We start from the raw sequence: 27,303 nt of genomic DNA, 5'->3' as shown, positions 1-27,303 counted from the left end.
ATTTGTATTTGGGTTGTGCTCACTGTGGCAGACATCTCAATAGGCAAGAGACATGTAAAATCCCACTTACTGTATGTCCCAAATACTTGTCAAATTAAAACGATTCCCAAGTTTGAAGGTGAACTAAGAGAAAGCCTGATTCTTGTTTTGCTGAGACATCAAGATGAACAGATGAGAATGGCCTTTAAAGTAGCATCAGTACCATTTTATCTTAACAGCCAAAAACTCGCAATTAATTAATTCAGCTGTCAGTTCTTAGAAAGTTCACCATTCCATGTGTTATAAAATTTTTATTATGGTAAGTACACTGTACATTTTAATTTAAAACAAGACTCTTTTGGGCAAAAATAAAACCAGATCTCTCAAGCTCAACTCTACTGAAAATTAGATCCATCTCAATAGTATGTGAAAGAAACACAGAACAACACTCTTGCGTCTCTCCACCACCTCTTCCTTTGCATAGACTCAAATGTCACTTCCTGTTAACTGATCAGAGCCTGATTTTCATTCAGTTTGTCATATGTTTTTTATTCTCTGATAGACTGGGGAGTGACACTGACATTTCATCAGGTCTTTTTTGTACACATTTAATTTCAATAGCATTTCTAATAAATGAAAATGATCAGAAAGGTAACATTTGGCAAAATTTCAAAGTTCCACCCTAAGGGCTATGTGAATTATTGCAAGCTGAATATCAATCCAGCTTGATATAATGGGCCAGATCATTTTGCATTTTCAGTTCATGTAATAAAAAAGTATCACAAGGTTATGTCACTACTCTATAAAATATTGTACTGACCCCATTTTTACATTTGACTTCTGACAGTAGTATCAAATGCATCAGTATAGACATTGCGGTAGCAAATTACAAACAATCACCCCAGTCTTTATGCTGACAGCTGTCAAAACAATAATCCAAAAACCACAAATTAGCTTGATCATATCATATTGTGACATATTCGTTGAGGATGTTGAGAGCATTCAAAGGGTCCATCTCAAATGTTGAAATGCTTAGATCCAGGATGCTACATAAATGTTTTGCCACTGCTTGTCGAATCATTTCATCAACTTTTGATTATCATGCCTAAGTGACAAGAGTCATTACAACAGTTTTGATTATGTACAAAGCTCTTGTATAAAAATATATACTGTGATATTTATCTCGGGCCAAACCTAGGACGTGTAACATGGTCCATGTTTAGAAGAGGGGCATGTGGACAATTAACACACATTCTCTCCATAACTATAACACAGCTGGACAGCAGTCTTCCTCAGAGACCTGGATGCAAAAGCAGGTTTTGATGCAGTCCAGTCCAGAAATGTTCCAAGTGGAATGCCTTTCATGAAAAAGAATGTGCTCCTTCAACACAGCAATTAACACAAAGAGTTAAATACACAAAAATATAAGCTGTTCTGATTAGAGATGTGTAATCAATGCACAGTTAACAACATATCATATGTTTGCGTGTAACAACTGAATGTAAATGACTCTGGGAGGAAAGTAAAACAGAGCTGGGCAATCACAACACAATTTTTAGTGTTGTTAAAAAACGTATTCGTTTTAAAGGTGACACTTTTATCCAAAACGATACGGACTCTTAACAACGAATTCTGGAATCAAACCTGGGCCGACTGTCTGCCGGTGACATAAATGCTGCTGCACCACTCCTGCACACAGAAGTTCTAGCTGGCATTCGGCAGCAAAAACAATTAATTTCTCTGCTGAGGGAAAATGACATAGTGGGAAAGATTACAGAAACAAATCCTTGCCCAAAGTCTCCAGGGGTTTTCAAAAAATCAGTTTGAAAATAAACTTTTTCAGCCCCTGAAAACTTGGAAAATGTTACATTATTATCAATAAATATGGGTCTATCAAAGTGTAAACAAAACGTTTGCCAGTTAATCTTGAACAAGGCAGTACACTCAAATTTACAATTCCAGTTTATGGTTCAGAGACAATTGGTAAAACATTGGGAATTTAGTCACATAAGGTGCATTTGCAATACAAGTATGATCACAACAATTTGCCGCAATGATTTTCTCCCTTCATCACATATACTCAAACTTCATACATTGCCTCTCTTTGAAGCCAGGGAGGGTTTCACAAAGCAAGTTTACAGGTTGATTTGCTAATGTCAGTAAATACTATGGAAAGAGTAAGGGTCTTCGGTGAATAGAAACAAGCACAAAGGCAATTTAAAGGGTGGATATGCCACAAATGGCTGGTAATTACCAGTTGACAAGAAGAAAATGGTAGCTTATGCCACCGAACATGACCATTTTAATGTGATGTTCTACTTTGACCTGGTGACCTTGATTATCAAACAGAGTATTAAAAGACCCCTGGCAATTTATTTCATATTTTCATAAATTGGCAAGAACTCAACCAGAGCTGTGAAAGATTGAAGAGAAACTGCTGGAGAGACATATTGTGGATTCATATTTAAACTTTTGCAAACATTTGTATATAGTGCCCTGTTTTGCTCCATTCTGGTAGAGGTTCTCGTGTATCTGATCCTGCACTAGAATGAGGATTTAAACAAGGCTCACGGAGCTTGTCTTTGTGACATGTTCTCATTCTCCTGTTGATCAAAACCTGTCCACTTTACTGGTTAGATCCTCCACAAATGTCCACATTCAGTTGATGTGGTTATGCCATCTGATCAGTCTCCTGAAAACTAAGAGATGTTCTGCTTTATCAGGTTGTGTATTTGATTTTGGAGGCCGGCATGGTCGAGCACACCGAGGTGATGGTGTTGGCGGCAGCGGCGCCGGCGTTCTGACTCCCCACAAACATGGGGTCCAGGCAGGCCACCTTAGCGGCAAAGAACGCGTGGATGCAGTGCAGCACGGCGAAGAGGTTGGAGAACTCCAGCTCCTGGGAAAAACCAAGGGGGAAGAGCACGCACGTCTCAGCAGGGCCTCAGGCTCATCCATTATTTTGAAGGTGTATTGTGAATTATTGACAGCAGAGAAATGCCAGTGGACCGACTCAAACTTGCCAAGGTAAGACGAAATAATGGCTAAAATATTATCTCCGATCTGGCATGGAGGTCACTATTTATCCTGATCTTTCACTGCCAGCCATGTCTAAGTGGCTCGGTCTCGGGGAGAAGAAAAACGAACCGAGTCAGCTCTGAGGATGAGTACAAATGGAGGCAACACTAAGCCTCCCGCCAAGTTGGGGAGGCCGGGAGACCATTATTGGAACTGTGAGGATTACGCCTCGGCTATGAGATGAGCACAAAGCCAATACTCTCCCTTATGTGAGGGTAATCCGGCAGCTGATGATTCAAGTGCCTTGGTGGAGGACAGTATTGTTATGGGCTATTTTGGCTGGCTGAGGTGTTTTTGCCTCCATCCTTAGCACCACACCAGCATTACAGTAGACTCTTGTCGAAATGAATTGTATAGGAGAATTAAGTGCAAAATGAAAAAAGTCTGGGATTTTTTTTTTGAGTGGGAGGAATAGTCATCATGAATACCTAAAATGTGGTTGTGCACAGAAATTATTTGAAACAAAGAAATGCATTACCTTCGCTTCGATGAGTTTGGTGTCCTGATTTTGGAACAGAAATTTGATTTTGCTCTTTCCGTCGTCAGAGGACCCTTTCAGCTGGGAGAACTTGTATCGCCAGAGCACCGCCTGAAAGCCACAGAATAATGTATGTGCAGGGACTCATGGTGTCACTTATTTGTGGAGGCAAAATAGATTGAAATGCACTGCAGCCTCTCAATGAGAATTCTGTTATGAGGGCAACCAATATTACCAGAGAACACAATAGGGGTTGGTATGATTAATACCACCGGATGCATAAGCAATCTTCATTATCAGCAGCATTAGGACACAATTCAAAATTCAATCACAAAAAAAAACATCACAACTGAAATAGGGCACAGTAAAAACTGAAATGTGCACTACTGTCAACATTGCCACTAGTATTAATCATTCTCTCTCACTGACGTTCCATAGCATTATTTATTATCTCTGGAACAAGATTTCCCAACATGAAAAGAAGATGTGCAAGCCTCCCCCAGTCATTGTTTTCTTTGGTTATACTAGGGCTGCGCAGCATGTCAACATGCTCTGTTGGACCTATATAACATAAACTCTTATAATGTATTAAATAATGTGTCTGATTGTATACTCACTACCTTTTATGTTTTAATTGTCTGAGAGAAAAACACAGAAAAAAACATACCTCCCAATAAACAATTCAATGTTCATTTGAGCTTACCTTTGAAGCAGCATCAAAGCAGACGAATCCCATAGTGAAGTCTATTGTCAGTCCCATAAGATGGCTCTCCATTATACAAGCATACGTTTTGCACTGAAAAACACATTTGGCTTGCAAGATGAGTGAGACACAAGGCACAATCACCAGAAACCAATATGCCTCCTAACCACTTTCCCCTACTTCCTTAATGAGCTAATTAGTTTATTAGCAACAACATACTGTATTCATCAGACACGCATTGTTGGTTTCTCTATACGGCTGCAATGAATGGGGGGTGGGGGTTGTAATGTATCGAAACATGATTTATGCTCGGGGGGATTCAACTTTGGCAAGCACACAGAAGCCCTCTTTCCCCAGTCCAGTGGGGTGCTTGAGCCCATCCGTGTTATCATAGCGAGGGCAGCCACCACCAGCCACCGCCTTACTGCTGCCCCTATCTGATGGAGAACTGAGGGAGTTGAAACTGGGGCTTGCCGATAAGAATAACAAAAAGAAACGCTATAACAAAAAAGCAAAAGAAAAGACTCAGTGATAGCTGTTCGACCGACCACCAATTACAAAAAACATACAGGGTCCACGGACACTTATCTGTCTCTCTTACACACTCCACTTCCTGTTCGCTAGCCCCACTCTCTCTTCACTTCCTCAATTGTACACACTCATCTCCTCTTTCCCACTCCTCTTTTGCACACTACATACTTTATATAGCCATCAAATGATAACATCACAACTACCATCACCACCAGCAGCACCTACAGGTTCGCCTCCCCTTCCCCCCTCCTCTACCTACCTGTATCCTCTCCACCTCCAGGTAGGTGGTCATCTGGAAGGCCTTCTCCCAGACGAGCAGCTCGCACTCCAGCTCCACGCTAAAGAAGGTGTCCTCACCCGTGTCCACCTGCAGGCAGAAGCAGTGCCGCCGCTGGTCCACAAGGTCTCCATCCTGAGGATGCAGACAGACACTGTTAATGAAGCACCTCGTCATCTCTCACACCACAGCCAAGATCCCTGTCTCAGTCCAATCTCCACCCCAACCCCCCTCCCCCAGGTCACCCAGCCTGCACCTAGCCCATGGTCTGTGGAGGGGTTAAACTAGTGATGGGCAAATGAAGCTTTGGTGAACCACTGAACCACAGCAGTGTGAACCTAGCGACACTAGCTGAAAAGCAAAAAGATGGCCGCCACACATACATTTTTCAACATAAAAGTCCTTAGCAAACCAATATTTTTGGTTACATATACTGGTTTGGGTAAGGACTTTTATGTTGAAAAATCTACATGTGGCACCCATATTGGATTTTTTCATTAGTGTTGCTAGCTTCACACTGTGGTTTAGTGGTTCACCAAAGCTTCATTTGCCCATCACTAGGTTAAACATGGCATTCTCATAATATGCAATAAATCTTACTTAAAAATGAAAAAAGACAATTTGTATTTCAGTGATAATGGATTTTAGGTGCATTGGTAAAATGCTTTAAACATTCATTTCAGGCCCGTTACATGCCTTGGCGCATTTTCCATTAATCCCACATATGAAACTGCAGTGGTGAAAATCTCTCAGTTTTTCTCAAGCACTGTGGAATTGCCTTTGTGTAGCATACACTGAAATTCAAAGGGAATAGTGCAATGGCCAGAGTTTAGAATTTATGGAACACGACTCAGCCATTCATCTTACCTTCAGAATTTTGCACATGATCTCATAGATGGTGAAACTCTTCTCCGCCCTGGTCCAGTCCCAAGTAGTCACCTGGAGCACAGCCACGTTATTCAACTTTTATTACTCACGACAAAATATTCCCTTCTTTCGTTCATACTTTGAGATGATAACTTTGCAAGGGTGTGAGGGCACACACATTCAGACAGCACTGCCACCTCAGCATATGCACACAGAGCCGTTCATACAGCAGATTGTGTGGACCGTGTGAAACAAATGATTTCTGTCACAGACAAGCAGTTACTTGGGTTGTATTTGCTGTGTCAGGAAACAGTACAAAACCCAGAGCTGGATGTTTGCAAGTGTTAGGAAGACATGAGGGTTTGGGAATAGCCTTTTGATTAGCTGTTTCAGGAGAGCTATCAATATTTGTTTGGTGGAGTGTCAATTTCACAACCTGTTTAGAACATACTTAACCACATCTATGTATGAATGTACAGTATGTAGTAAATGTGTGTGTGTGTGTGTGTGTGTTTACAAGTGTTATGAAGTGTTTACAAGTGTTGCATGAAGACTTTGTTTCAAGAAAGCTAAATAAATATTTTTCAGGTGAAGTGTCAATTTCATAACCTAATTTTCTAAGAGCATTATTTACCACATTTATGCATAGATGTATGTAGGGTATGTGTGTGTGTTGTGATTCATATGTATATATATATACTGTACATGGGGATATGCATAGAATTCCCTGTGGCATTTTGTGAATACCATATATTTGTTTAATAATTTGGAGAGAAAAAGATGAAAATGTTGCTGATGCGCCGCGTCTGCAGTTGAGTCGTGGAGAACAACTGAAGTGTAAATGAGCTTCCTTCCACACCCACCTCCTTGAGCTGCACCCACCATTTGCTCTCTAAAGTGAACGCAGCTGCAAATTGCCTTCGACTCGACCAAAAGCACAGGCTCTATTACATAAGCAAATTTGTGGCCTTTTGATGTGGACTACAGTAAAAACACTGGGCTGGTGCTACTAATTACACTTACGGAGAGGTGTACGTTTGATTGCTAATTCATTTTTCAAACCCAAAACACACAAACTGTCTGGGTAAACTGACTGAAGTGGTGTGGTATCATAATATCATAGAGCAGAAGAGGGCATTCTCGCAGTGAGGTGCGTACCCTCTATTACAACAGACTCCGAACATTAATAAAGACGTCAGGCGTCAACATTGTTCATTTCACAAAAATGAATCCCAGGGGCCGGAAAAGTTAATTACTGATTGTGGCCGATAATGGTAAATTAAATGGACCTCTTTGCATCAGACAGGTGATAATCAGGTTACGCTCTCTTAGCCTGAATGGCTGAGTAGATTAATGACTTTCACAAAAAAGCCCTCACACAGCCCAGAGGGTGTGTGTGTGTGTGTGTGTGTGTGTGTGTGTGTGTGAACACTCAATAATGGTGGAGAAAATGGGCACACTGGACATATAAATGCTGCTTCAGTGCCCTGTGTTGCTCCCATCCATTCAATGACCTCAGTTGAGATCCATTAGGAGGGCCGGTATATTGGGAGTCTATTGTGAGAACTGCAGAGCCTCTAATCTAGAAACCTCTAGAGTAGGAAACTATTATCCAAAAAAATACATACATATATAAAAAAATGTACAGTATATATATAAAATATGAAGGCCAGCAGTGGAAGCACACAGCACACACTGCACCACAAGAGTCGGTCGGACGCAGCTTAGAGCAAAGGGACTTACGGGCGGTGCTGAGAATTTGAAGAGTGAGGAGCCCCTCAAGGCAAGGAACTTTGGCGTGTACATTCGGTCCTGCACCAGGTCCTGTTCTTTTTCCTCCACCCATCCCATATAAATGATCTGGCAGGGGGCAAACACAGACAGCAGGGAATCACTCGCTGCAGCTTCCCGCCTCGTACCTCTTGTGTCACCACAGAGAGAGAGAGAGAGAGAGAGAGAGAGAGAGAGAGAGAGAAGCAGACGGAGCGAGAGCTAGAGGAGTGTGGAGCTGCCTGAGCAGACACATTCTGGAGAACCTTGCATGTGATGGCTCCAGGATGAGCTGTCACTCCTCATGACGGGTCATTGTTAAGAGGAGCGTCTCCTGATGGAATGCCTATACCAGCTGCATGCGCCCTCACTGTCATCTGAATTTCTGGCAAAATGCTTCGTTACAACAGGCATTTTATGGAACACTACCACAAAGGTCTTTTCACAAGATCTTTCATTTTTGAAGACGTCAAAAAAGACTACCTGACTGTGTAATAATTCTTTAATAATCTATGAGATATTAATTTGTATTAGATGCAAATGAGCATTTTCTCTATGGCCCCAAGGGTAGCATTTTCATCTGTTCTGACATGACAGAAGTTTAGGCTGACTATCCACAGAATTATTCATAAAGTCCTTTGTAAACTATTCAGTAAATATGCTGCAGTAAAATTTTAAACAACATCATTACCCTCGGGCACAAGCATAACTTTAGTGAACCACAAAAGCAGGTGTGTGTGTGTGTGTGTGTGTGTGTGTGTGTGTGTGTGTGTGTGTGTGTGTGTGTGTTGGTAATAAAAAGAACACAAGCAGATCCACAGGTACAGCAAATAAATACATTTACAAACATGTGTTTTATATATTTTGAAAGATGTTTCCTTACCTGCTGATTAACAGGAAAGTTTCGGTTAATCTTCTTCACCTGCAACATAATGATCATAATCACGGTTATTATCACAGCTGCGGTCACCGCTGGCATCACCACAACATAGCAACATCTCTTCAGACGCCAGCTTCTCCCACACTCCCATTACGATTCTGCTACGTGAGTGGTCAAAGGACAGGCTGTGATCTGCTGAGCTACAACCATTCCTGTCCTTGAGATGAACTCTCCTGTTTGCTACAGAGTGAGCATCACTCCATTTCATTCATTTGTTAAAAGGCATCTTGAGGTAAATGAGATTTGTGGCTACAGAGAGTTTTCACCACAGCCTTGTCAGAATGTCTAGATTAGCCAATCTACTGCACTCTTATCATCTTATGAGCAGGTGTTTATGATTAAAGAATATTAACTCGGTACGATTTGTGGACATCGTGATAAGAAGAAAGTAGAAAAACAAGAAGGAAATAAAGGATGAGCTCATCACTTATTCATGATGCAGACAATAAAGAGATGTGAGAGAACACTTCTCTGCACCAACTCTACTGCCAGGGATTTCAGTTGGCTTGGGAGTGGTGAATGGGACCTCTCAGCAATGGCAAAAACAATACCAGAATGCCCTCTCTTCCTCACAGGCAAGGTCTTGACCATCTGTCAGCGTCTGATCTCTGAGCACGTCTCAGCTAGTGGATGGCATTCGGTGAGCTCAGAAGCAGACATTGCCATGGGGGAAGAGCAGTGGGCAGCCGTGGGGCACAGCTCTGAGGTACCAAGACAGAATCATCCGGAAAACATAAAACCCACCCCAACCCGCCGCGCTCGGTGTGCAGTGTGTGACCTTTAAAAGGACCTCACCCCAATTAAAAAGGGGCCCTTCGGATCACACATGACATCCTCAGAGGAGTCTAGCCCAGTCCAGTCCAGTCCAGTCTGTCACACGCGTGCTGCCTTCCTCTCTGCCTTCGTCTCGGTCTCCAACTCTGACTGTAGATGCGGATGTGGCCTGGGTTCTGGCTGCAGCTCCAGCCCATGATGCCCTCAGGCTACCTCATTATTAGCATTAGCATCTCCGCAGCATCAGTGACTAAGAGCGCCCACTCATTAACTGAGACGCTCCGCTCGCTACCAAGCCAAAGAGACATGAGTGCAACGAGACCAAGGTTTTCTTCTCTTTCTTTTCTTTCATTTTTTACTTTCCTTCTTTCTCACTTCTGCTTCCTTTCCTTCTTTCTTTCTTTCTTTGCCGGGAGCTTTGTGCCTCATGGCCCAGCCGGTCTGGCAGGAGGAATGAAACCGAGGAGAAGCCTCATCTTGGTTACCCTCGCGTGCTCTTGGAGCGCCTCTGTGGTCACCATGCTTGAAAGATTTTAGCCACTGGGAGAGTAAGGTCACAGACTGTTTTTCATGATGTCCTAGAATATTAGATTTTCTTTGTGAGCGTTAAGAAGCGCAGCTAGTCAACAAGCAATAGACACATGAAGCGCTTGGTGGCAGCCGACGTTAAAGACGTCTGCTCAATTTAGCGAAATGTTAGTGCCTATGCGTCATTTCAGTAGTGTCCAAAAGCATGCTTGCAGCACACATCCAGCAAGGCACACACAGTAAAGGAATGCATGTCATTTTAACCATGAAACACGTGGAACACTCAGTAAATGTATAAAAGACTGTTCTGAGCAGAGGGTTTCAGAGGGTTAAAGGTTTGGTCTGTGAATCTAACCCAATACACCTTTGTAGTCAAATTCTTTGAGCTAACTGAATTCTATCTTATCCACACACTGCATCTGACACACAGACAAGAGGGCTGTGGAGCTCAGAATACCAACATCCAGAATCGTACTCTCCAACTTTACCTCAACAGGATGATTTAGGACACTCCCCTTTGCATTGGAAGGGAAAAATCAGGAGATGTTGGAGCAGAGCATCGGAGCAGAGAAATCCAGTCTCCTGAGTGCGCTGTAATTTCCCTGCCACCCCTGCCATTGTCATTCCATAATATATGAGGCTGAATTATGGATGATCTTTGGGGGCCACTAGTTTTTATTTTTTTCACCAGCAGCATTCATTGCCACAGAAATGAAACTGACAACGGGACTTTAAAACGTACCCTCGCCACACCAGGCTGCCGAACTATTATTTATTCAGTCCACTTAGTCTTGTCGACTCAAAACAAACACTTGCTTTGCCACGGAGCAGCTGTTTTGATAACCTGACGAGTAGTAATTAGCTGCTACCTGATATGATCTGTCACAAGGATGACATGGCAACAGGCAAGTCACTAATTGAAACGAAGTGATGGATCGGCACTGAACCTGGCAGTGTCTACTCCCCAGCTTATTCACTCATAGACACTGCAAGCTTTCCTTGAAGCAAGCATAACATGTCCTTTAAAGGGTTTTTTTATCCAGCGTGAAGTTTCTCGGGGGCTATTTGAAAGAATCCAGGCTCTCAGAAGCCAAGGAACAAGCTGAGATAAAGAGTGCCTACATTAATGAAATACACTCCTTTAAAAGCCCTTTGTGATAATCGTTTGCTAAAAGTCCCCCCCCCCCCCCCCCCCCACATTTCAAACGTAGGAAGAACAAGGGCATTTTGATACTCACGTTGTGCTTTGTGAGAGCTGATATATTGGTTGCTACTGCCTGGAGCCATTCGAGGCACTCCTCAGCAGTCGGGCACTGAATCACCCCACTGCACACCCCATCCACGGCAATCACTTGAAAGGCATTTTGCCTGCAGAAACAACAGTGAGGGAAAACGGTGTCAAGAGATCGCTTTATTTCATAATGGGATATTTCCACATAGTTAACGTAGAACCAGGATCATATCTGAATTCATTAGCTCTCACATTGGGCTTTGAAAGCACTCCACTGGTACAGAGAAGAACGCTTTGAAACATTTTCTAATATTTGAGGAAGATGTATAAATTATCAGTGTGGGTGAAGATAATTACAGTGTATAAACCTGTCTATACTGGTATTTGTCTCATTCAATCTTAACTAATATCATATTGGCCACTGACTGAAGAACTATATTCTTACTTTGACTGATTTGATACAATGCATCTTATTTGATACAGCACTTCTGTAAAGATCCTTGAGTTTCTGTGTGGAAACAAGATGTAAATAAAATCCACACAATATTGTGAAATAGAAAAATCTGAGCTAACTAACTCAGTTGATTTGACCCCATTGACAGAATTAGGCTATTGTCTCTATAAGGGGAAACAAATCGCTATCTTCTGCTCACTATGCATTCTGTAGTCATGAATCAGTTTGACACCATCACCACCGCCCCACACACCCCCTGTGTGTATATAAGGAGAGGGAGAATACGTCGGAGTCAATCTACAGTAGTAGATTCCTCATAAGTGTGGTCTTCTGTGGACAACTCTCAATTTCCTTCTACATATGGCATGTAATGCCCTGGATTTAGAGAGAACACTATTCAGGACATTAAATGAAAAGAAGTAAATTCAGAGTGGTAAACAAGATATTATATTTTCAAGACCGCATTTAAAAACATGAAATAGATAAATAGATAGTCCTGTTCTTCGCCTCCCAACCCACTGCATACTGCCGCTCCCTGTCTGAGGCATCCAGCGGCGTGCCACTGGTGCGTGCCCTGCAGCAGGCTGCTGACAGACAGCCAGGGTCAGCCCCAACAGCGACGGCGGCTAACCTGCACACATCCGAGCCTGGCAGGTAGTGGGAGAGGCGCGAGTGGAGGAGGGGGATGAGCCGCAGGTCCACCCATCTCTTCTCCCACCGCAGGCCAGGGGAGGTGGGCCACGACGAGCACGACAGCGTGTCCTGGACAAACACAAACACAACAGATGTTTTTTTTTATAATAATAATTATTATTATTATATTGTTTTGTTTAAAAAAAAACTAAAATCCCACTGCTACGTGGGCGACATGCTTTCCCTGTAATTCACGTGGCTTTGAGTCAGCGGGGCCTCTGCCGAGCATCTTATGTCATGTCACACATGTCATAACCAGCATAAAGCATGCATAGAGCAGAGCGGAAGAAATCGCCTTTATGCACGACAGCAGGGTTGCAGCACGAGACGCTGTTTAGTCATGGTCAATACTGCACGTGACACAAGGCCACTGGGGAGTGAGTGCAAACATTAGCGGCGTGCTAATTAGCCCACCATATTTGCCTGGATTAGACTTCAACGTGCTTGGCATGATACACATGGCAAAAATGAAAGAAAACCGCTAAGGATGTGAGGGCCTTGGTCACCAAAATCAATGGTGCAGACTGTGAACCAGACATTGTTACAGGCCTCTGTCTCTATTGTTGCTGGTCAATTATGCTTGTGCAATGGGAGCTAAGTGGCAGTGTAAGAGAGACCATGGATTACCATGCTTCATTTGCTTCATGTCTCACAAAACACCAGGGACGCACAACTTCAGGGTTTTAGAGCTCAGTGAAATATTACGGCAATACAGAGCCGGGAAACATGCCGTCGCAAGGCCCCTGGATCTGTAATGCATCCCTCTGTGCAGGAGACAATGTCATAGTAAGCAGTGCAGATCAGTCACACTCTAGTGGAAGCAAGAAAGGAAGGAAGACGGAAAAAATCCACGCCCACGAACTGAGTGCAGAGAGTCTATACTATAGTAGCCCCTCTAATGACGCCAATTTGCTTTACCTTGAAAAATGCCCACTGCAAGCACATACGACTTAAGCCTCTGTGTTAGCAGCAAAGTGAGTGGTTTCTGGAGGGAAACGTACCGTGTTGTTGGGATGATAGTTCAAGTGCAGGCCACTGTCACAGAGCGGCGACGACGTGCCGCTACTCTGGTCACTTGGAACACCTTGGAAGGAGAGAGGGTCGATTTTTAACGTATGAAAAAAGAGGAGGACACAAGATGAATGGTTAGGTGTCTCGAACGCAATCTAGGCCATACAGGTGCAGTCTTCGCAGAGGGGGAGTTTTAGGAAGGCTGGTGTCCTCTTGAGGAAAGAGACGGTCAAGGTGACTTCCTCCCCAGCATTCCTCAGCACCTGCACCTGAAACAAGGTGACGGCCCCAGATCTAAAGCGGGGTACGCTTCCACATCGAAAAACACAATCTGAACTGTTCACACACGGTATCTTCAGATTTACACGGAGCTTGCAGAAATGCAAATTTAGAGGCACAAATCTGCAACTTACCACCTCCTCATGTCGATAGCTTCTCACGTTAATTCCATTAATCTAAAAGACAACAAGAACACAATGTGCTGATAAAGGACACCGTGTTAGAGTAACGGTGTAGGAAATGTGCCGAGTGCTTATAAAATACAGCATTATAAGAGTGCACCTGATTAATGCCCCCAGAGTGTTTTTGATGAATGCAGCACCATAGAGATAAACAGAGAGTGAGTGGGGAATCAGTGAGCCTTACCTGAAGTATCCCATCTCCGATGAAGAGCAGTCCAGAGAGTTCAGCTGTTCAAGCAAAGAACATCTACACGTCACTTCAGGAGCAGATACCTACACCACCATAAGAAATGCAGGCAGACAGATGAAAGCTTACCCTTTTGTTCTTTTGATATTTTTGATATCACAACCGGGATTTTGTGTTCGGCTCCACCCTGCAGGACATGGATAGTAGCGTTAGCTTTTACTGGGATCATTTGTGCTGTTCAGCCATGTTGTGTGTCACTGTTTTTGAGAACATACCTTGATGCTCAGGCCAAATCCTCCAATTGTCTGACGGCGGATGGTCACAGTTCTTTCCTGTGAAGAACATTCACCAAGTGGAAATTAACATAGAGAACAAAGGAAAGAAGAGCATGAAACAGACAAACACAAAAAGAGAGGATGTGTCATGGGCCATCTTTATGAATTCTCGACATGTTTTGCTTTCACACTTTCAATGTCAGCGTGCTGTCTCAATTTCACATTGAATTACTGGATCACTCACACTGGAATAGAAGGGCTCCCCAGACACACAGATAACATCTTGCTCCTGAATGGTCAGAATGTCTTTGGCCAGATGCAGGCGTACATTGAAAGGTTCTTCGTTGCCATCTTGAAGCAAATAAATCCCAGTCTTCGTCTGTAAGCAATCAATACCAGCACAAGCATTTGTCATCTCTCATTTACAATGAGCACTTAACGGGCCATGAAATTAAATGTAATGAATTGTCAGACAACATTTAGGGACACGGCTTAGACGACAAACCAAACTCTCAGTTTCTGCTTCGTGAAACCTGGACTTATTACGCTGGTATGGTTCATTATTCAATTTTTTGTATCACTGTTGTTGTTCATGGTCATGTTGATGTAATTCTATACTCCAAAAGTTTCAATAGTTCAAAAGTTTCAAGGCAATAGTATTAAAATCACATAAAATGGATTAAGTGAAAAGTAAGAGGGAAACAATTGAAAATAAAATAAAATAAAAAACAAAAAGAGGGGGAAAACTGACAGACCTTTCAAAAAAACACTCAAAACTGAGGATAAACTACCTTGTAGAGAAAGGAACAACATAGTAAACCCATAACTGGGCATCCAGTTAATGCATTTGAAAATTATGAGTAAGATTATGGTCTATTTAATCTGGCATGTAGTAGCCAGGGAATGTCTAAAAAAACAATTTAGAATAATCTAGTAAATTTGAACAATAAACGGACTCTATCTATCTGAGTCTAACATGAGAGTCGATCCAACCCACCTATCAAACTACAGTACATAGCAATCAAAGTCCATCATGGACTGGCTAAATAACTAATTTCACTCACGCACATACAGCCTGAGGAAAGCTGTGAAATGTCTGTCATCTGTGAACACATGTAAATGACCCTTCTGTAGACCCACCCCCACGCTAATTGGGATGCCTATCTTGTCCTTGAAATTGCAGTGAAACCTAAGGGATGGGGCTCAACTATTCATGACAAGTTTATTAATGACAAACGTCAATGACAGCATGCTTTAGAAAGCTGCCAAACAGGGTGCATTTGTCATCCTCAAGCCAAAAAATGTGAAGACTGCGTTGCCTATTTTTAGATAGAGCTTTACAATTGCCTGTGACTTTGTGGCATTTGTGAAAGTGCACAGCGAGTATGATTGTTTTCATACAGTGAGCAGTGGAATTATGCTTTGTATCATGGTGTCTGCATCTACAAGTGTAGAGAGACACCGAGTGGGATTTACAGTAAAGAGGAACACCAGGAGTGAGTCATGGCACAAAGTCAAACAGAGAGGTTCCTCTTAGAGAGTGTGACTGTCGCAAGGATGGCTCCTGTAAAGCTAAGCAACATCTATATTGCAAACATGGTGCTACCAATACATCAAAAGCCAATCTCCCCAAGTACTATGTGACAAATTCCTGTTCCTTTTGTGTTCATTTTATTGTCCGAGCAGTCAGCTACTTAGCAATGATCAAGGACGTAGATAACACACATTGTGTCACTGTGCTTGTTAGATGGTCCATTAGGAGCTTTCACAGAATCCAAGTGCTTAAAAGTCTAATGAACTAGTAGTACTGCAAAGCGGTACAAAATATGACCATCACTCAGTCCTGCACATTCTCTCCGCAAAAACAAATCACGCTTGTCAATTTATTTCCATCTCCTACTCCATCCCCTACTCTTGCAACTATTGTGTATGTAAATGGGGCGGTGGTAGTGTAGTGGTTAATGAGCTGGGCTAGCGTGCAGTAGCCTGAAAGTTGTGCTTCTCTGTGTGTGAGTTTTCGTGTGTGAGTGTGTCTGCAGGGGTAATGGGGTGTGTATGTGTGTGTGTGTGTGTGTGTGTGTGTCTGCTTGCCTGCATGTGTATGTGTGTCTGTGTGTGCATGTGTTCGCTTGTGAGTGTGTGTCTGTGGGGGTAATGGTGTGTGTGTGTGTGTGTTTATGTGTGTGTGTGTGTGTGTGTGTGTGTGTGTGTGTATGTGCTTGTGCCTGCTAGCCTGCCTATGTGTGTGGGGTGTGTGCTTGTGCCTGCTTGCCTGCATATGTGTGTGCGTGTGTGGGTGTGTGGGTGCGGGTGCATGCGTTCGTGTACGTGTTTGTGTTTATGCGTGGGTGTGCATTTATGTGTGTGTATGTGTGTGTGTGTGTGTGTGTGTGTGTGTCTGTGTGTGTTTATTTGTGTGTGTGTGTGTGTGTGTGCATGTATCTTTATATGTGTGTTTGCGTGTGTTCATGAGTGCGTGTGTGTGTGTGTGCATGTGTATTGTATAGTCACTAAATGTACACATATATTAATTTATTGAGCTTCAGAGTGAATATTCCAACATGACAGATTTTCACACCTCCAGAGACAATGGCAGAGGCCAGGTGCAAAACATGTTGGTGGCTTGGGTTTACAGTGAAGTCAAAGAACAATAATGCTACAATGAAAATGAATGCTATCTTTCAGAAAATATGTTTTTTTAATGTCACTCAAGAGCAGCTTAACTGAGCCACATTATTAAAGGAATTAATGCCATTTAAATAAAGCTTTTTTATGTTCATTAGTATTATTACAAGGGCCATCTGTTGTTATCTTTGAGTTTTTAAGTAAACTTTTAATTTTATGTAAAGCACTTTGGTGCAATGCTGTTGCTTTTAAATGTGCTATAAAAATAAATAGACTTGACTATAATTAATTTCCTAAAACAAACAAGAATCCAACAACAAAGAAAGTGACACTCTTGTCTACAGTACAGTATGTCAGTCAAAATAGACATATCTGTTCATCAATCAATTAATTTTTACATTGCCTGTATGTGAAATAAATAAGAATAAAGTCACTCAACAAGGTTTTACAAAAGCCTCGTTCAGCATATTCACCAACTTCTTAAGAATTAGAGATGGAGGCGTAGTTTCCATATTTAAACCTGTGTGATGCTTCTGAACAGCAGCTGGCATTGATGTTTACAAACCACAATAGCCAAAGCACTGGGCCCTTTTTGTTTACTGTGTAATAGGCCATCACAGCCGGGGAGTAGCAAGACTAGCTTTAGCTTGTACAGTCACACAATCTTTTGGAAGAGTGAATTTCAATGAAAACGTATTGTGGATATGTTGTATACACCTCTGTGGTACTCTTGTGTCAACGAGGGAAGTGTGCCCATGCTGACTGCCCCGCTGGCAAAGGGAGGGCAACACATTCTGCACTCTGGGAATCCTACCTATGGGAGCTTAGTCAACACAGTGCTGGCTGCAGGAGCATCTCAAAGTCAAAGGTAATATTGCTAAAGCAAACCAGACTCTTCACCACAGCTTGGGTAAGACCAGCGCCTCCAGCGATGAGCCACCACCTGATATCAGCATAAAAACAGTCAGGCTGTTTTATTGCAGTGATGCTGCATGCTAAATCATCAGGGTAATTTGACATAATACGGCATAAATGCAAAAACAGCTAAATCCGCATCGCTGTGCTTATGCTAATGATTTAACAGAAACCTTTTGATTTTTACAGCTCGCAAACATGAGTCAAGACAAATGCCTCACATATCTGCATCGTCTCCTGCAGCACTAGACAAACATTTCCAGGCAGACATAAAACAAGATCAGACCAGCAAAAGGGAGATTTCATGGGCACATTAATCAGCAATGATTTCACGGGTACATCAATAATCTTTCCATTATACCTCTTCATTTGAAGTCTTGAAATCCATGTGCTATGGTACTTAGAGGGAGACTGCCCTACAATAAAAAGAAACAAACACATTCATAAGCTTGCCATAGAAGTATGAATTGGGAAATCCTTACATAATCATTCATTAATAGGGATAGCACACACAGTGACACTGTTTAACACTGTGTCACAAAAACAGAGTTCACTACGCATACTGCAGCATTAAAGGCATTAATATGTACATTAAGCATCTGATGGTAATGTTCAATGTCAACTGTGCTAGTATATCATTCTTTATACTCAAATGAGTTCCTTGACTTATTTCCTTTGATAGAATAAGGTCCAAGAGTCCCAGGCTGCAGGAGACAGCAGACTATTAACCTCCATTGTAAATAATTCATTCACAGACTGCGAGCTTTAGCGTGCTAATAAATGGCTTTAGAAGCCACAGCTCTTACCACTTGGGCACCATTATTTTTGCTTCAGTGTGGGTTGAGCAGAGCAGGAAGACATTGGCTGTGAATGGGGATCTTTCTTAATCAGACCAACTGTTATTTGTCAGCGAACGGGGAGAATGCAAGGAAATCAAATAAGCTGCAACCTAACACAACACACGGAATACTAAGACAGCTGCAAATGTACCGTGCTTTGTCTCAGGGAATTGTGGAACATCAAAACCACTATTGGAGAGAAATTAGATGAGTCCGAGCTCAGGATCCAGTTGTTTCTCTCTACATCTAAGTGGTAACCGTTTGGCCTGAATCATACTGACATCTTTCACACAGTGTATGTCTTAGCATGTGTTGAATAATTCCTCTTGTTCTATTTACACAGCAGCTATAACTGGGCCTTAGTAGATAAGAGCTCTTTGCATAACTAAAACGGGCATGAAACTACCATGCAGCTGCATGCATGTGGAAAGTGGAAACAACATTTAGGTTGTGAGCTGAAAAAGACACTTATGATTTGGTTTCTCTCCCGGGCCTTTCACAGACTTACCTCGATGGAACTGTCCACAGCGCGTACTGTGAGGAGGTCAAGCCATGAATGAGGTGAGCCCTTGCTGGAGGTCGTCTCGAGGCCCACGCAGCTGGACAGCCGAACGCAGGCGTGCGGACGTCAGCCGGTCGGGCGATGAGACCGCTACTGATCTCAGATCAGACGAGCTTTGTTGAAAGCTGGGCCGCAGACCTGCCACAGTAATCCCCTGGATCCCATGAGCTGAAGGAGAGAGCACAGTAGCACTCAGGCTCAAGTCGGCATGATTGACATGTTGCCCTACGTTTAAACTGGGGGCCTTCTCCGCAAGTCTCCTAGGACTCCCAGTAAGTGACTATCAAACAGTAAAAAGGTCCCTCGTTTCAGAAATGCTTCTTCTTGATAGTATGGTTTCTCTTCTTGTCTGTATTTCCCACTTAATGCACCCCATAAGGTGAGAGCTTGCTCAGGATGTGCATAAGGTGAGAGCTTGCTCAGGATGTGCATAAATGGCTAAATTCTATCAAGTGATCTCTCCGGCAGTACAATTTGCTGACTCTTGTCAGCTCTCTCATGCCTCACTTACCAGACTCTCAGCTCCAAGATTTTACACCAGGAATAGAAACATGGACCAGGAAATAAAGTGAGTGAGACTAAGGGACAGATGTATCAACATTCAATTTTGTCATAACCTGTGCCTAAAAACATGACAAGGTATAACTTTGATTCAACAGCTTTGATCTCTCTCTCTCTCTCTCTGTCCCTCTCTCTCTCTCACTCTCTCTCTCTCTCATTCTCTCTCTCTCTCACACACACACACACACACAATTAAAATTGCTGGCCACCATCTCATCTGGAAGATGGTGCCTATTTGCCTATTTAACCATTGTGACCTTAACATGTCAAACCATGCTGCCACTGGCTAAACAATGATCCTTTACTGTTAATTAATTGAGATGTGTGTCAGTTGATGGAACTTCAACTGTGTTTGAAACCAGATCAATTCTGCACCATAAAGAAACTGAGAAAAATTAGAGACTGACATTTTAAAAGGGCCAGTGACTGACCTTAGCTGTGGTGATGGATGGGACTTGGCCTGACAGAACCTTACACAACCAGGTACATGCCAATAGAGATCAACAAGATTCATGGCACAAATGGAGTATACCATACCACAGAGAATAACGTGTGTATTTCTGATTACAACAGCCGGACTTATGTCAAGCATGCAAAGGTTGAAAAACTGAATTTGGCTAGTTCATTCAGGGTCAGTCAATACAAAAAAGCTGTCAATGAAGGTATTCATATATAGTTGCATTCACCACTAAATTATTCAGTGTTGTTATGGACATTGATTTCTGATCAATGTATTGATCTAAAGTACTATTTACAGTACAGTTGTATTTTTCAGGTGTGCATTCACTTACTTCCTGTAACACCGTTCAAATAAAAAATCCCATTAAAAAAAATCACATGGAGTCCCTTTAAAAAGATCAACTGAACCACTGCACTGTGTTTTTCTGCACAAGATGTCACGCTGAGGGGATATACAGTTTTACAAAATGCACAACTTGTGAAAGACTGGGGTGGGATTTTAAAGCTTGTACAGCTTTGTATTCTCTGATGGCACGTATGCGAGACACTTCTGCTGGGAGAGCATCTACATGCATAGGCAATAATGTATCCCTGGCAGGATTCGCCTTTCATTCAGAAACACAAAGACCACACAGCTTAATATTCACAGCATCACAAATCCTACACAGTCCAAAAAAAGGCAAACCAAGACCTGAAAAGTAGGTTGTGTGAAATTCTTATTAATGTCCAACTGATAAAAATGTTCACTTTCAAGTGCAAAGTAAACTAAATTGAGTAATGAAGAGTACTTAAAAATGTTACACTTTAAGATCCACTTCATACATTTATTTCAGTCCATTATGGAGAGTAGCTAACCCGGCGAGCCCACGGCACATGAGGTCAGCTGGATAACACAGCGCAGGAAACATTCCATTCCAGTACACTGCAGTCTCATTTATCACTATAAGCTTATATGAATATGGCCTTAATACCTTGGAGATAACATAAGATCCTAAATTAATCAACCCTCACTTTGCAAATAGCAGCAGAGTTTAATTTGACTCTGGGCAGCACCCTAAATCCATTCCTTAACACATGGGTAGCCATTCCCAGCTTATCTGACTAATCCCATAAGATTTATCAAAGTGAAATACTTAAATTGACCAGACACCCACATATATTTGCGGCAAACACTCTGGCCGAACAGTCACTAAAGTAAATGTGCTTTCAATCGAAACATTATGTTGGTTTCCCTCTATTATTTTTTCTATTGAACCTGATATTTGTTTGCGGTTTAAACTTGTGAATGGCTGGCTGATAGATGTTTTCAGGGCTCTGCTTCATGATCTTGTCTGCCTTGCATCTAAAAGGCCATCTGAAAATAACTTTAAGTTTGTGATTGCTGGCCTTTCACCAGTCTGAATCTGCAGGCTATACTCACATCTGGGTCTATGGTAACCATATTATATGGAATCCATAGGACAGCAGCCACTTCTCTCTTCTTAAAGAAAATAACTCTACTTCATAACAGATATGCCATACAGAGCTGCAGCATGTGGAGATATTATGCTTCCGTAGCAACCATTGAAACCATTGAATGTGTGTTTGCACTAACTAACCTGTGTATTCTTTGCTCTATATGTCAAGAAATCCTTTGTAAATCCATATGTCTGGTACACGTACTTTAATTGGTATTAGACGGGCTGCTGTGTGCTGCGTGTGCCCTGCTGTCTACAGTGGGCCACATGCGAAGACCAGTTATAGATGTCTTCTTCAGCATACTCTGAAACAAAGACACTACCCAGTAGGCTAAGGGAAGAGATGAGCCGATGCGCTTGTGTGTACCACTTCTTTTCCAATCGATGTGCACAACACAAATTTTATCAACAAGACATGCCCTTGAGCACTGCCTGCACATATGCATGCAAGCTCTGAAGCACTGGCTCAGATTTTAAGAGAAAACAAAATCCCCATTTATCCTATTTATTCATTTAGCAGACCCTTTTGACCCAAGCGACACACATTTTCATTAGTATGTCTGCTCCCTAGGATCAAAACTAGTGGATGCCCGCAGATAAAATGAGAGTTTCGCTTATTTCATGCTTCGGCGAGTCAAAGCTGATTAGATTGCCAGCAGCAGTATTTTAAGGGAGCTACCTATCGCTAGATGGAAGAGTAAGCAGTTATGAAGGGGGGGAGAAAAAAATAAATCTTTGCTGATTCACATGATATGGAGATATTCTTTCAAACACTGTGATAGACTGATTGAGATGAGAGACATGATCACAACAGTCATGGCCTATGGTTAGCGCTTCGGACTTGTAACCGGAGGGTTGCCGGTTCGAATCCCGACCAGTAGGCACGGCTGAAGTGCCCTTGAGCAAGGCACCTAACCCCTCAGTGCTCCCCGAGCGCCACTGTTGTTGCAGGCAGCTCACTGAGCCGGGATTAGTGTGTGTTCCCTGTGTGCTGAGTGTGTTTCACTAATTCACGGATTGGGATAAATGCAGAGACCAAATTTCCCTCACGGGATCAAAAGAGTATACTTATACTATACTATAACAGCAAAACTAGAAGAACATGTGCATGTTTAGTTCAGTTTATTTGACGGGGGCCATGAACAACACAATTGCTGCACCAAAGTTAGTTACATAGCTAATTTGCATCTGTGATCCCTGGGCATCTGAGCTGCGCTAACACAGGCGTTCGTATACACACTCTTCAAGCTGCTGCATCTCAAAGACATTATGACTCAGCTTACTATTATCAGCAGAATGACCATCATTTCCATCACTGCCTAGAATCAGGTTAGCAATGGCTGGCAACAAGATGTTTTCATGCAATTTCTACATTTAGATGTACAAACCCCTACCCACCCAAACACACACACACACACACACACACACACACACACACACACACACACACCATCTGGCCTTATCTTGAATAGTAAGTGTAATAGTGCAACATGCCCCAGTGATTTTCTCTGTCCTGCTTCCTGGTCTCTGTGCATGTGAGCGGCCTGATGTATTACTATTCAATGCACAAAACAGCAGCGGTGTCACTGCAGCTGGGGGGTTGGGGGATCAAGGGTGCCAGAGGGGGTGGCATGGGAGAGGGGCAGGGGGTGGGCAGGAATAATACCAAGCTCGTTCTCCACTCGACGCCCTGGTCACCTGACCTTATCCACAGATCTCACTCTGTGCCAGTGATGTTTGTCACTTGGCCAGCAGCAGGGGTGATTTGTGTCACGTGAGGACAAAGGCGGTGGGGGGCGGAGCTAGGGGAATCTGAGTAAATAAAAATGTCATTGACATGTCAACAGTCTTTTTGTCCCAAAAGAAATGAGATCTGTACTAGATCAGACAGCCTTGCCACTGGTGCTAACTGACTCACTGTTTCATGTCTCAAACCCCACTGTGCAAATCAGTGTACAGAGTCTCCTGTGAACCAAGGAAGATGCAAGAGAGTAGCTTTATTTCATCAGAAACATCTACATTCAACTGCTGTGTCATATCAAAGCCACAACTCAGAATACGCTTAAGTGCAGTGACAGTGATAGGAGAGATTTGCTTGTGAATTTCTTTGCAACTGATACGCTACACCCACATATAAAATCATACAATTTCAAATGTTTAAGCTGTAGTAGCAGTGTAATTGACAATGCAGGTATGCATACACTCACAAAGAATCTGCAGTCTGCTGAATGCAGGTATACTCAAAAGGAATCCGCAGTGACTGCTGAATGCAGGATATATCTTGGCATTTCATTCCATCAGAAACTGATTTTCTTGTTAGTCCTCAAACAATTTTCCTAGCAATTATGGCCTGCAAATAAAAGGCACACTGTGTGTAGAAACCATGTAAGATAACTACAAAACCACACAAAGGCTATGCTCCTGTCAGTATCTGTGGAAAATAATTTCTAACAGGCTTTTCTGACAGGCTCTACTTTACTGAGCCACAGGTGCCACAGTGTCAATTAACACTGTGGACCTGTTGTCAAATACCGTTGACAAATAAGTATGGTCAGTAAGCCCACTATTGACCAGAATTCTCTGGAATGGGAAAGAACCCTTGACCAAACACCTCAGAACTAAGATAATGATTGGTACAAAATTAACTTTGCATGAAGGGTGAAAAAACACATTTTCCTTTTTTCCTTCTTTTTTTCCTTATGAAGAGCGCATTGAATGTTTTCAAAGTACTTTGCTGCACAAACTCACAGCCTGTTCTCTCAGTTAAAAGACCCTCACACACACACTACACACACACACACACACACACACACACACACACACACACACACACACACACACACACACACAGGGATGTGAGTCATGCACATGCCTCAAAATATCTCTGCTTTAGAATTATGCTGATACATTACCAGAAGTCATGCATTAAATTCTAATGTAGTCCAGCTTTGACCTTCATTCAAGCAACACCTGCTTGATGAATTTTAACTTTTAAAAATATTTAGTTGTGATGGTTTTGAATTAATCTAAGAGCTAGAGAGGCATAGAGCGAGAGAGTAAGAGAGTGATAGTGTGTGTGTGTGTGTGTGTGTGTGTGTGTGTGTGTGTGTGTGTGTGTGTGTGTGTAAACCACTCTAATCTAGTCCTGCATGAGAGCTGATGGAGGACACATCTGCTCTACTGCTGCTGTAATTTAGTGTTCTATCGCTCATGTGGCTGTAAACCTACCCATGAGAGAACTATGGCAGAAACTCTATGGGAATATCACTTCTTTAGTATGGTTTCTGGAGTCTTGTTTCACACTTCTAGAGCACGCATGGTATGTTATTAAGGGGAAGCACCCTTGACAGTTGTGTTAAGTCTGCCAGTGAAGGAATTTGGCACAGCCCCATAGATGGTAGGCTACAGCCTATGCAACCTAAACAACTTAAAAACCTTAACATATAGTCAAAGATCAACGCAGTAGCACGTTGTAAAACGTTGTCAAGACAAAAATGATATGCCAATCAAATGATGCTGATCAAACCTAGTGCCAGAACTACTAAGATGTTAACAGACTTCCTGGAAACCAGAAGGGCCCTGCTTCAGTTAGGTGACTAGTGCTCTAAATTGGGTATAGGGCGGGCTGGGCTTGTGCACATTGGTTTAATGGACATTTAGTAAAACGATGCAGATGTGCTTGGGCTCGATGCCGACAAGAAATCTTAAACATTCGTTCACGTGGCATCATTAGCCCATGTTGCTTGAGTGGAGTCACAGACAGACAGTTCTCCTCCAACGTAAAAGAAAAAAGCGGTTGCCTATATCCCAGCGAGATGAGAGGCTTGGCCAAATAACCCCAGACTTCTGTAGCATTGCGGAGAGTAAAGAATTCTGCTATATACTTGTATTTTTGCAATATACCTAGAATCCGTCCATACTCCTGGTTAGTTATAAGTCAATTCTGGTACAGATCGCCACATCAAGATGATATAATAGGATGCTCTTCCTCATATGATTATCTAATGATAGGCTAATAATAACTGATAACATTCTTATCTAATGTGTCATACAATGCATGGTGCTTAAAGCTACGCATATCGTTTTTCAAACATCAAACTGCACAGATAGCCTCCCGAAGAACGCAAGCAAACAGTAATTAAGATCAAAAAAAGGAGAGTGACGTGAATTGAAGCTTACCTGATTTTCTGGTAACAGGTGGTAATTTGATATCGGTTTCACTCTGATCCTTTCATCAATCATAATCGAAAGCCAACAGTTTATCTTTCAGACAGACATCTGCAAATTCAAAGCAGATCCAATCACAACCACCCAGCAAGCACTGCAAGCCGTCATACCACGAAAATGGTCAGATATTCCACATCGACACCTTAAACATGTCCTTGTGATGTATTCCCTCGACAGAGACGATACTAGGTTATCCCCATCCATCAACATCCTCCGCAAACCATGCGGCATGCATCTTCACATCTTCGCTCTCCCTGATCGGTCGCTGTCCGGTCGCTGTCTACTCTGTGGTGGTTAAATGCCTGTCTGAATGGCAAACGCTTTCCCTTGCTTTGTCAACTGCTCAGTAGCTCATTTGTTCAACCAACCCTCTCTGTTCTGCCCGTGACCAGACTCTCAGAATGTATGTGAGCCTTGCGTGGAAATAAAACACCGCGCGGGCACGGAGAGGGCATGGAGAGAAGTGTCCCAACGGCTGGCTTTACAGGCAATTATCTGCATGAATTGCACTGCAACATAATGTGGTAGCCCTAAATGAATCCACGTGCCATACAGGGGCTGTTCTGAAGCTTTCTGTGATGAAGATGGGAATCATGCAAATATGATTAATAGCATGCCACAACATCAGCCGATTTGCATATTTAAAACAAGTGATTTGGACCTTGCTGCCATGGCAATAGTTTCTAGCTAGAGCAGACTGGGGAAGTTTTGTCCAGATCTGGATAATGATGATGAACCATATACATGTACCAGCCTACACATCAGTGTGACCAGCTGACAGGGAAACAATTGACCCACCCACCCACCCATACTGTACCCATACTGTACCCATACTGTATATGCCCTTAGAAGAGCAGTAAGATGTGATTTACTTAGTAATTGTAACACTTTCTCTCATTTATACTAAATAATTAAGCCTAATGATCCCATACTTGTACAGGTAGATGTCCATACATGTGGCCAAAGGACAGATGGACTTTGTCTGATCCTGCTCTGAGATGGTCAGGTAACTTTTTAAAGTATTTAAATGGACACAACAAATGGATGAATTCATCTGCTTCCTGCTCCATTTATTGTTCACTGTGCATTTAATTGAGATTTGTGTGAATTCATTTTTGAAGAGATGCTGTACTCAAAGCAGTGTTGAAAGTTATGTAAGCTGCACACATATGTCAATTATTCTTGGATTCTTGCCATTGTGTGGAGTTGGAGTGTGACTGTGTGCGGTCACTGATCTGAACACAAAGATAATTTCTAAGTGAATAGAATATACCTCTGGGGTGGGAATTACATGAGTACACAAATTCAAAGCAAGTGAGTTGTTTGTTGAGAGGTTTCCTTGGTACTGAGCATCATATTGATGGCTTAATCAAATAGAGAGACGATTGCACTTTGTTTTCATCCACTACATTATTGCATTC

General features: G+C 42.4%; 1 protein-coding gene across 1 annotated transcript; it reads right to left on the bottom strand.

Moving 5' to 3' along the window:
- Window positions 1-318: 318 nt before the first annotated feature.
- On the bottom strand, window positions 319-26,245 carry sntg1 (syntrophin, gamma 1). The gene is made up of 19 exons (XM_042056349.1): window positions 25,835-26,245; window positions 19,125-19,346; window positions 18,139-18,193; window positions 14,482-14,616; window positions 14,238-14,294; window positions 14,092-14,149; window positions 13,960-14,003; window positions 13,728-13,769; window positions 13,481-13,583; window positions 13,305-13,387; window positions 12,242-12,372; window positions 11,164-11,293; window positions 8,567-8,605; window positions 7,657-7,773; window positions 5,914-5,985; window positions 5,029-5,181; window positions 4,239-4,331; window positions 3,536-3,646; window positions 319-2,878 (listed from the first exon to the last, which is right to left on the bottom strand). Exons 3-19 carry the CDS (start codon window positions 18,163-18,165, stop codon window positions 2,699-2,701), a joined length of 1,575 nt encoding a protein of 524 aa, XP_041912283.1. The 5' UTR covers window positions 18,166-18,193; window positions 19,125-19,346; window positions 25,835-26,245; the 3' UTR covers window positions 319-2,698.
- Window positions 26,246-27,303: the final 1,058 nt, after the last annotated feature.

Source organism: Alosa sapidissima, chromosome 1, assembly GCF_018492685.1.
Source record: "Alosa sapidissima isolate fAloSap1 chromosome 1, fAloSap1.pri, whole genome shotgun sequence".
Lineage (NCBI taxonomy): Eukaryota > Metazoa > Chordata > Actinopteri > Clupeiformes > Clupeidae > Alosa > Alosa sapidissima.
Note: the sequence above shows the minus strand (reverse complement) of the source record. Positions and strands in the feature narration are given on the sequence as shown.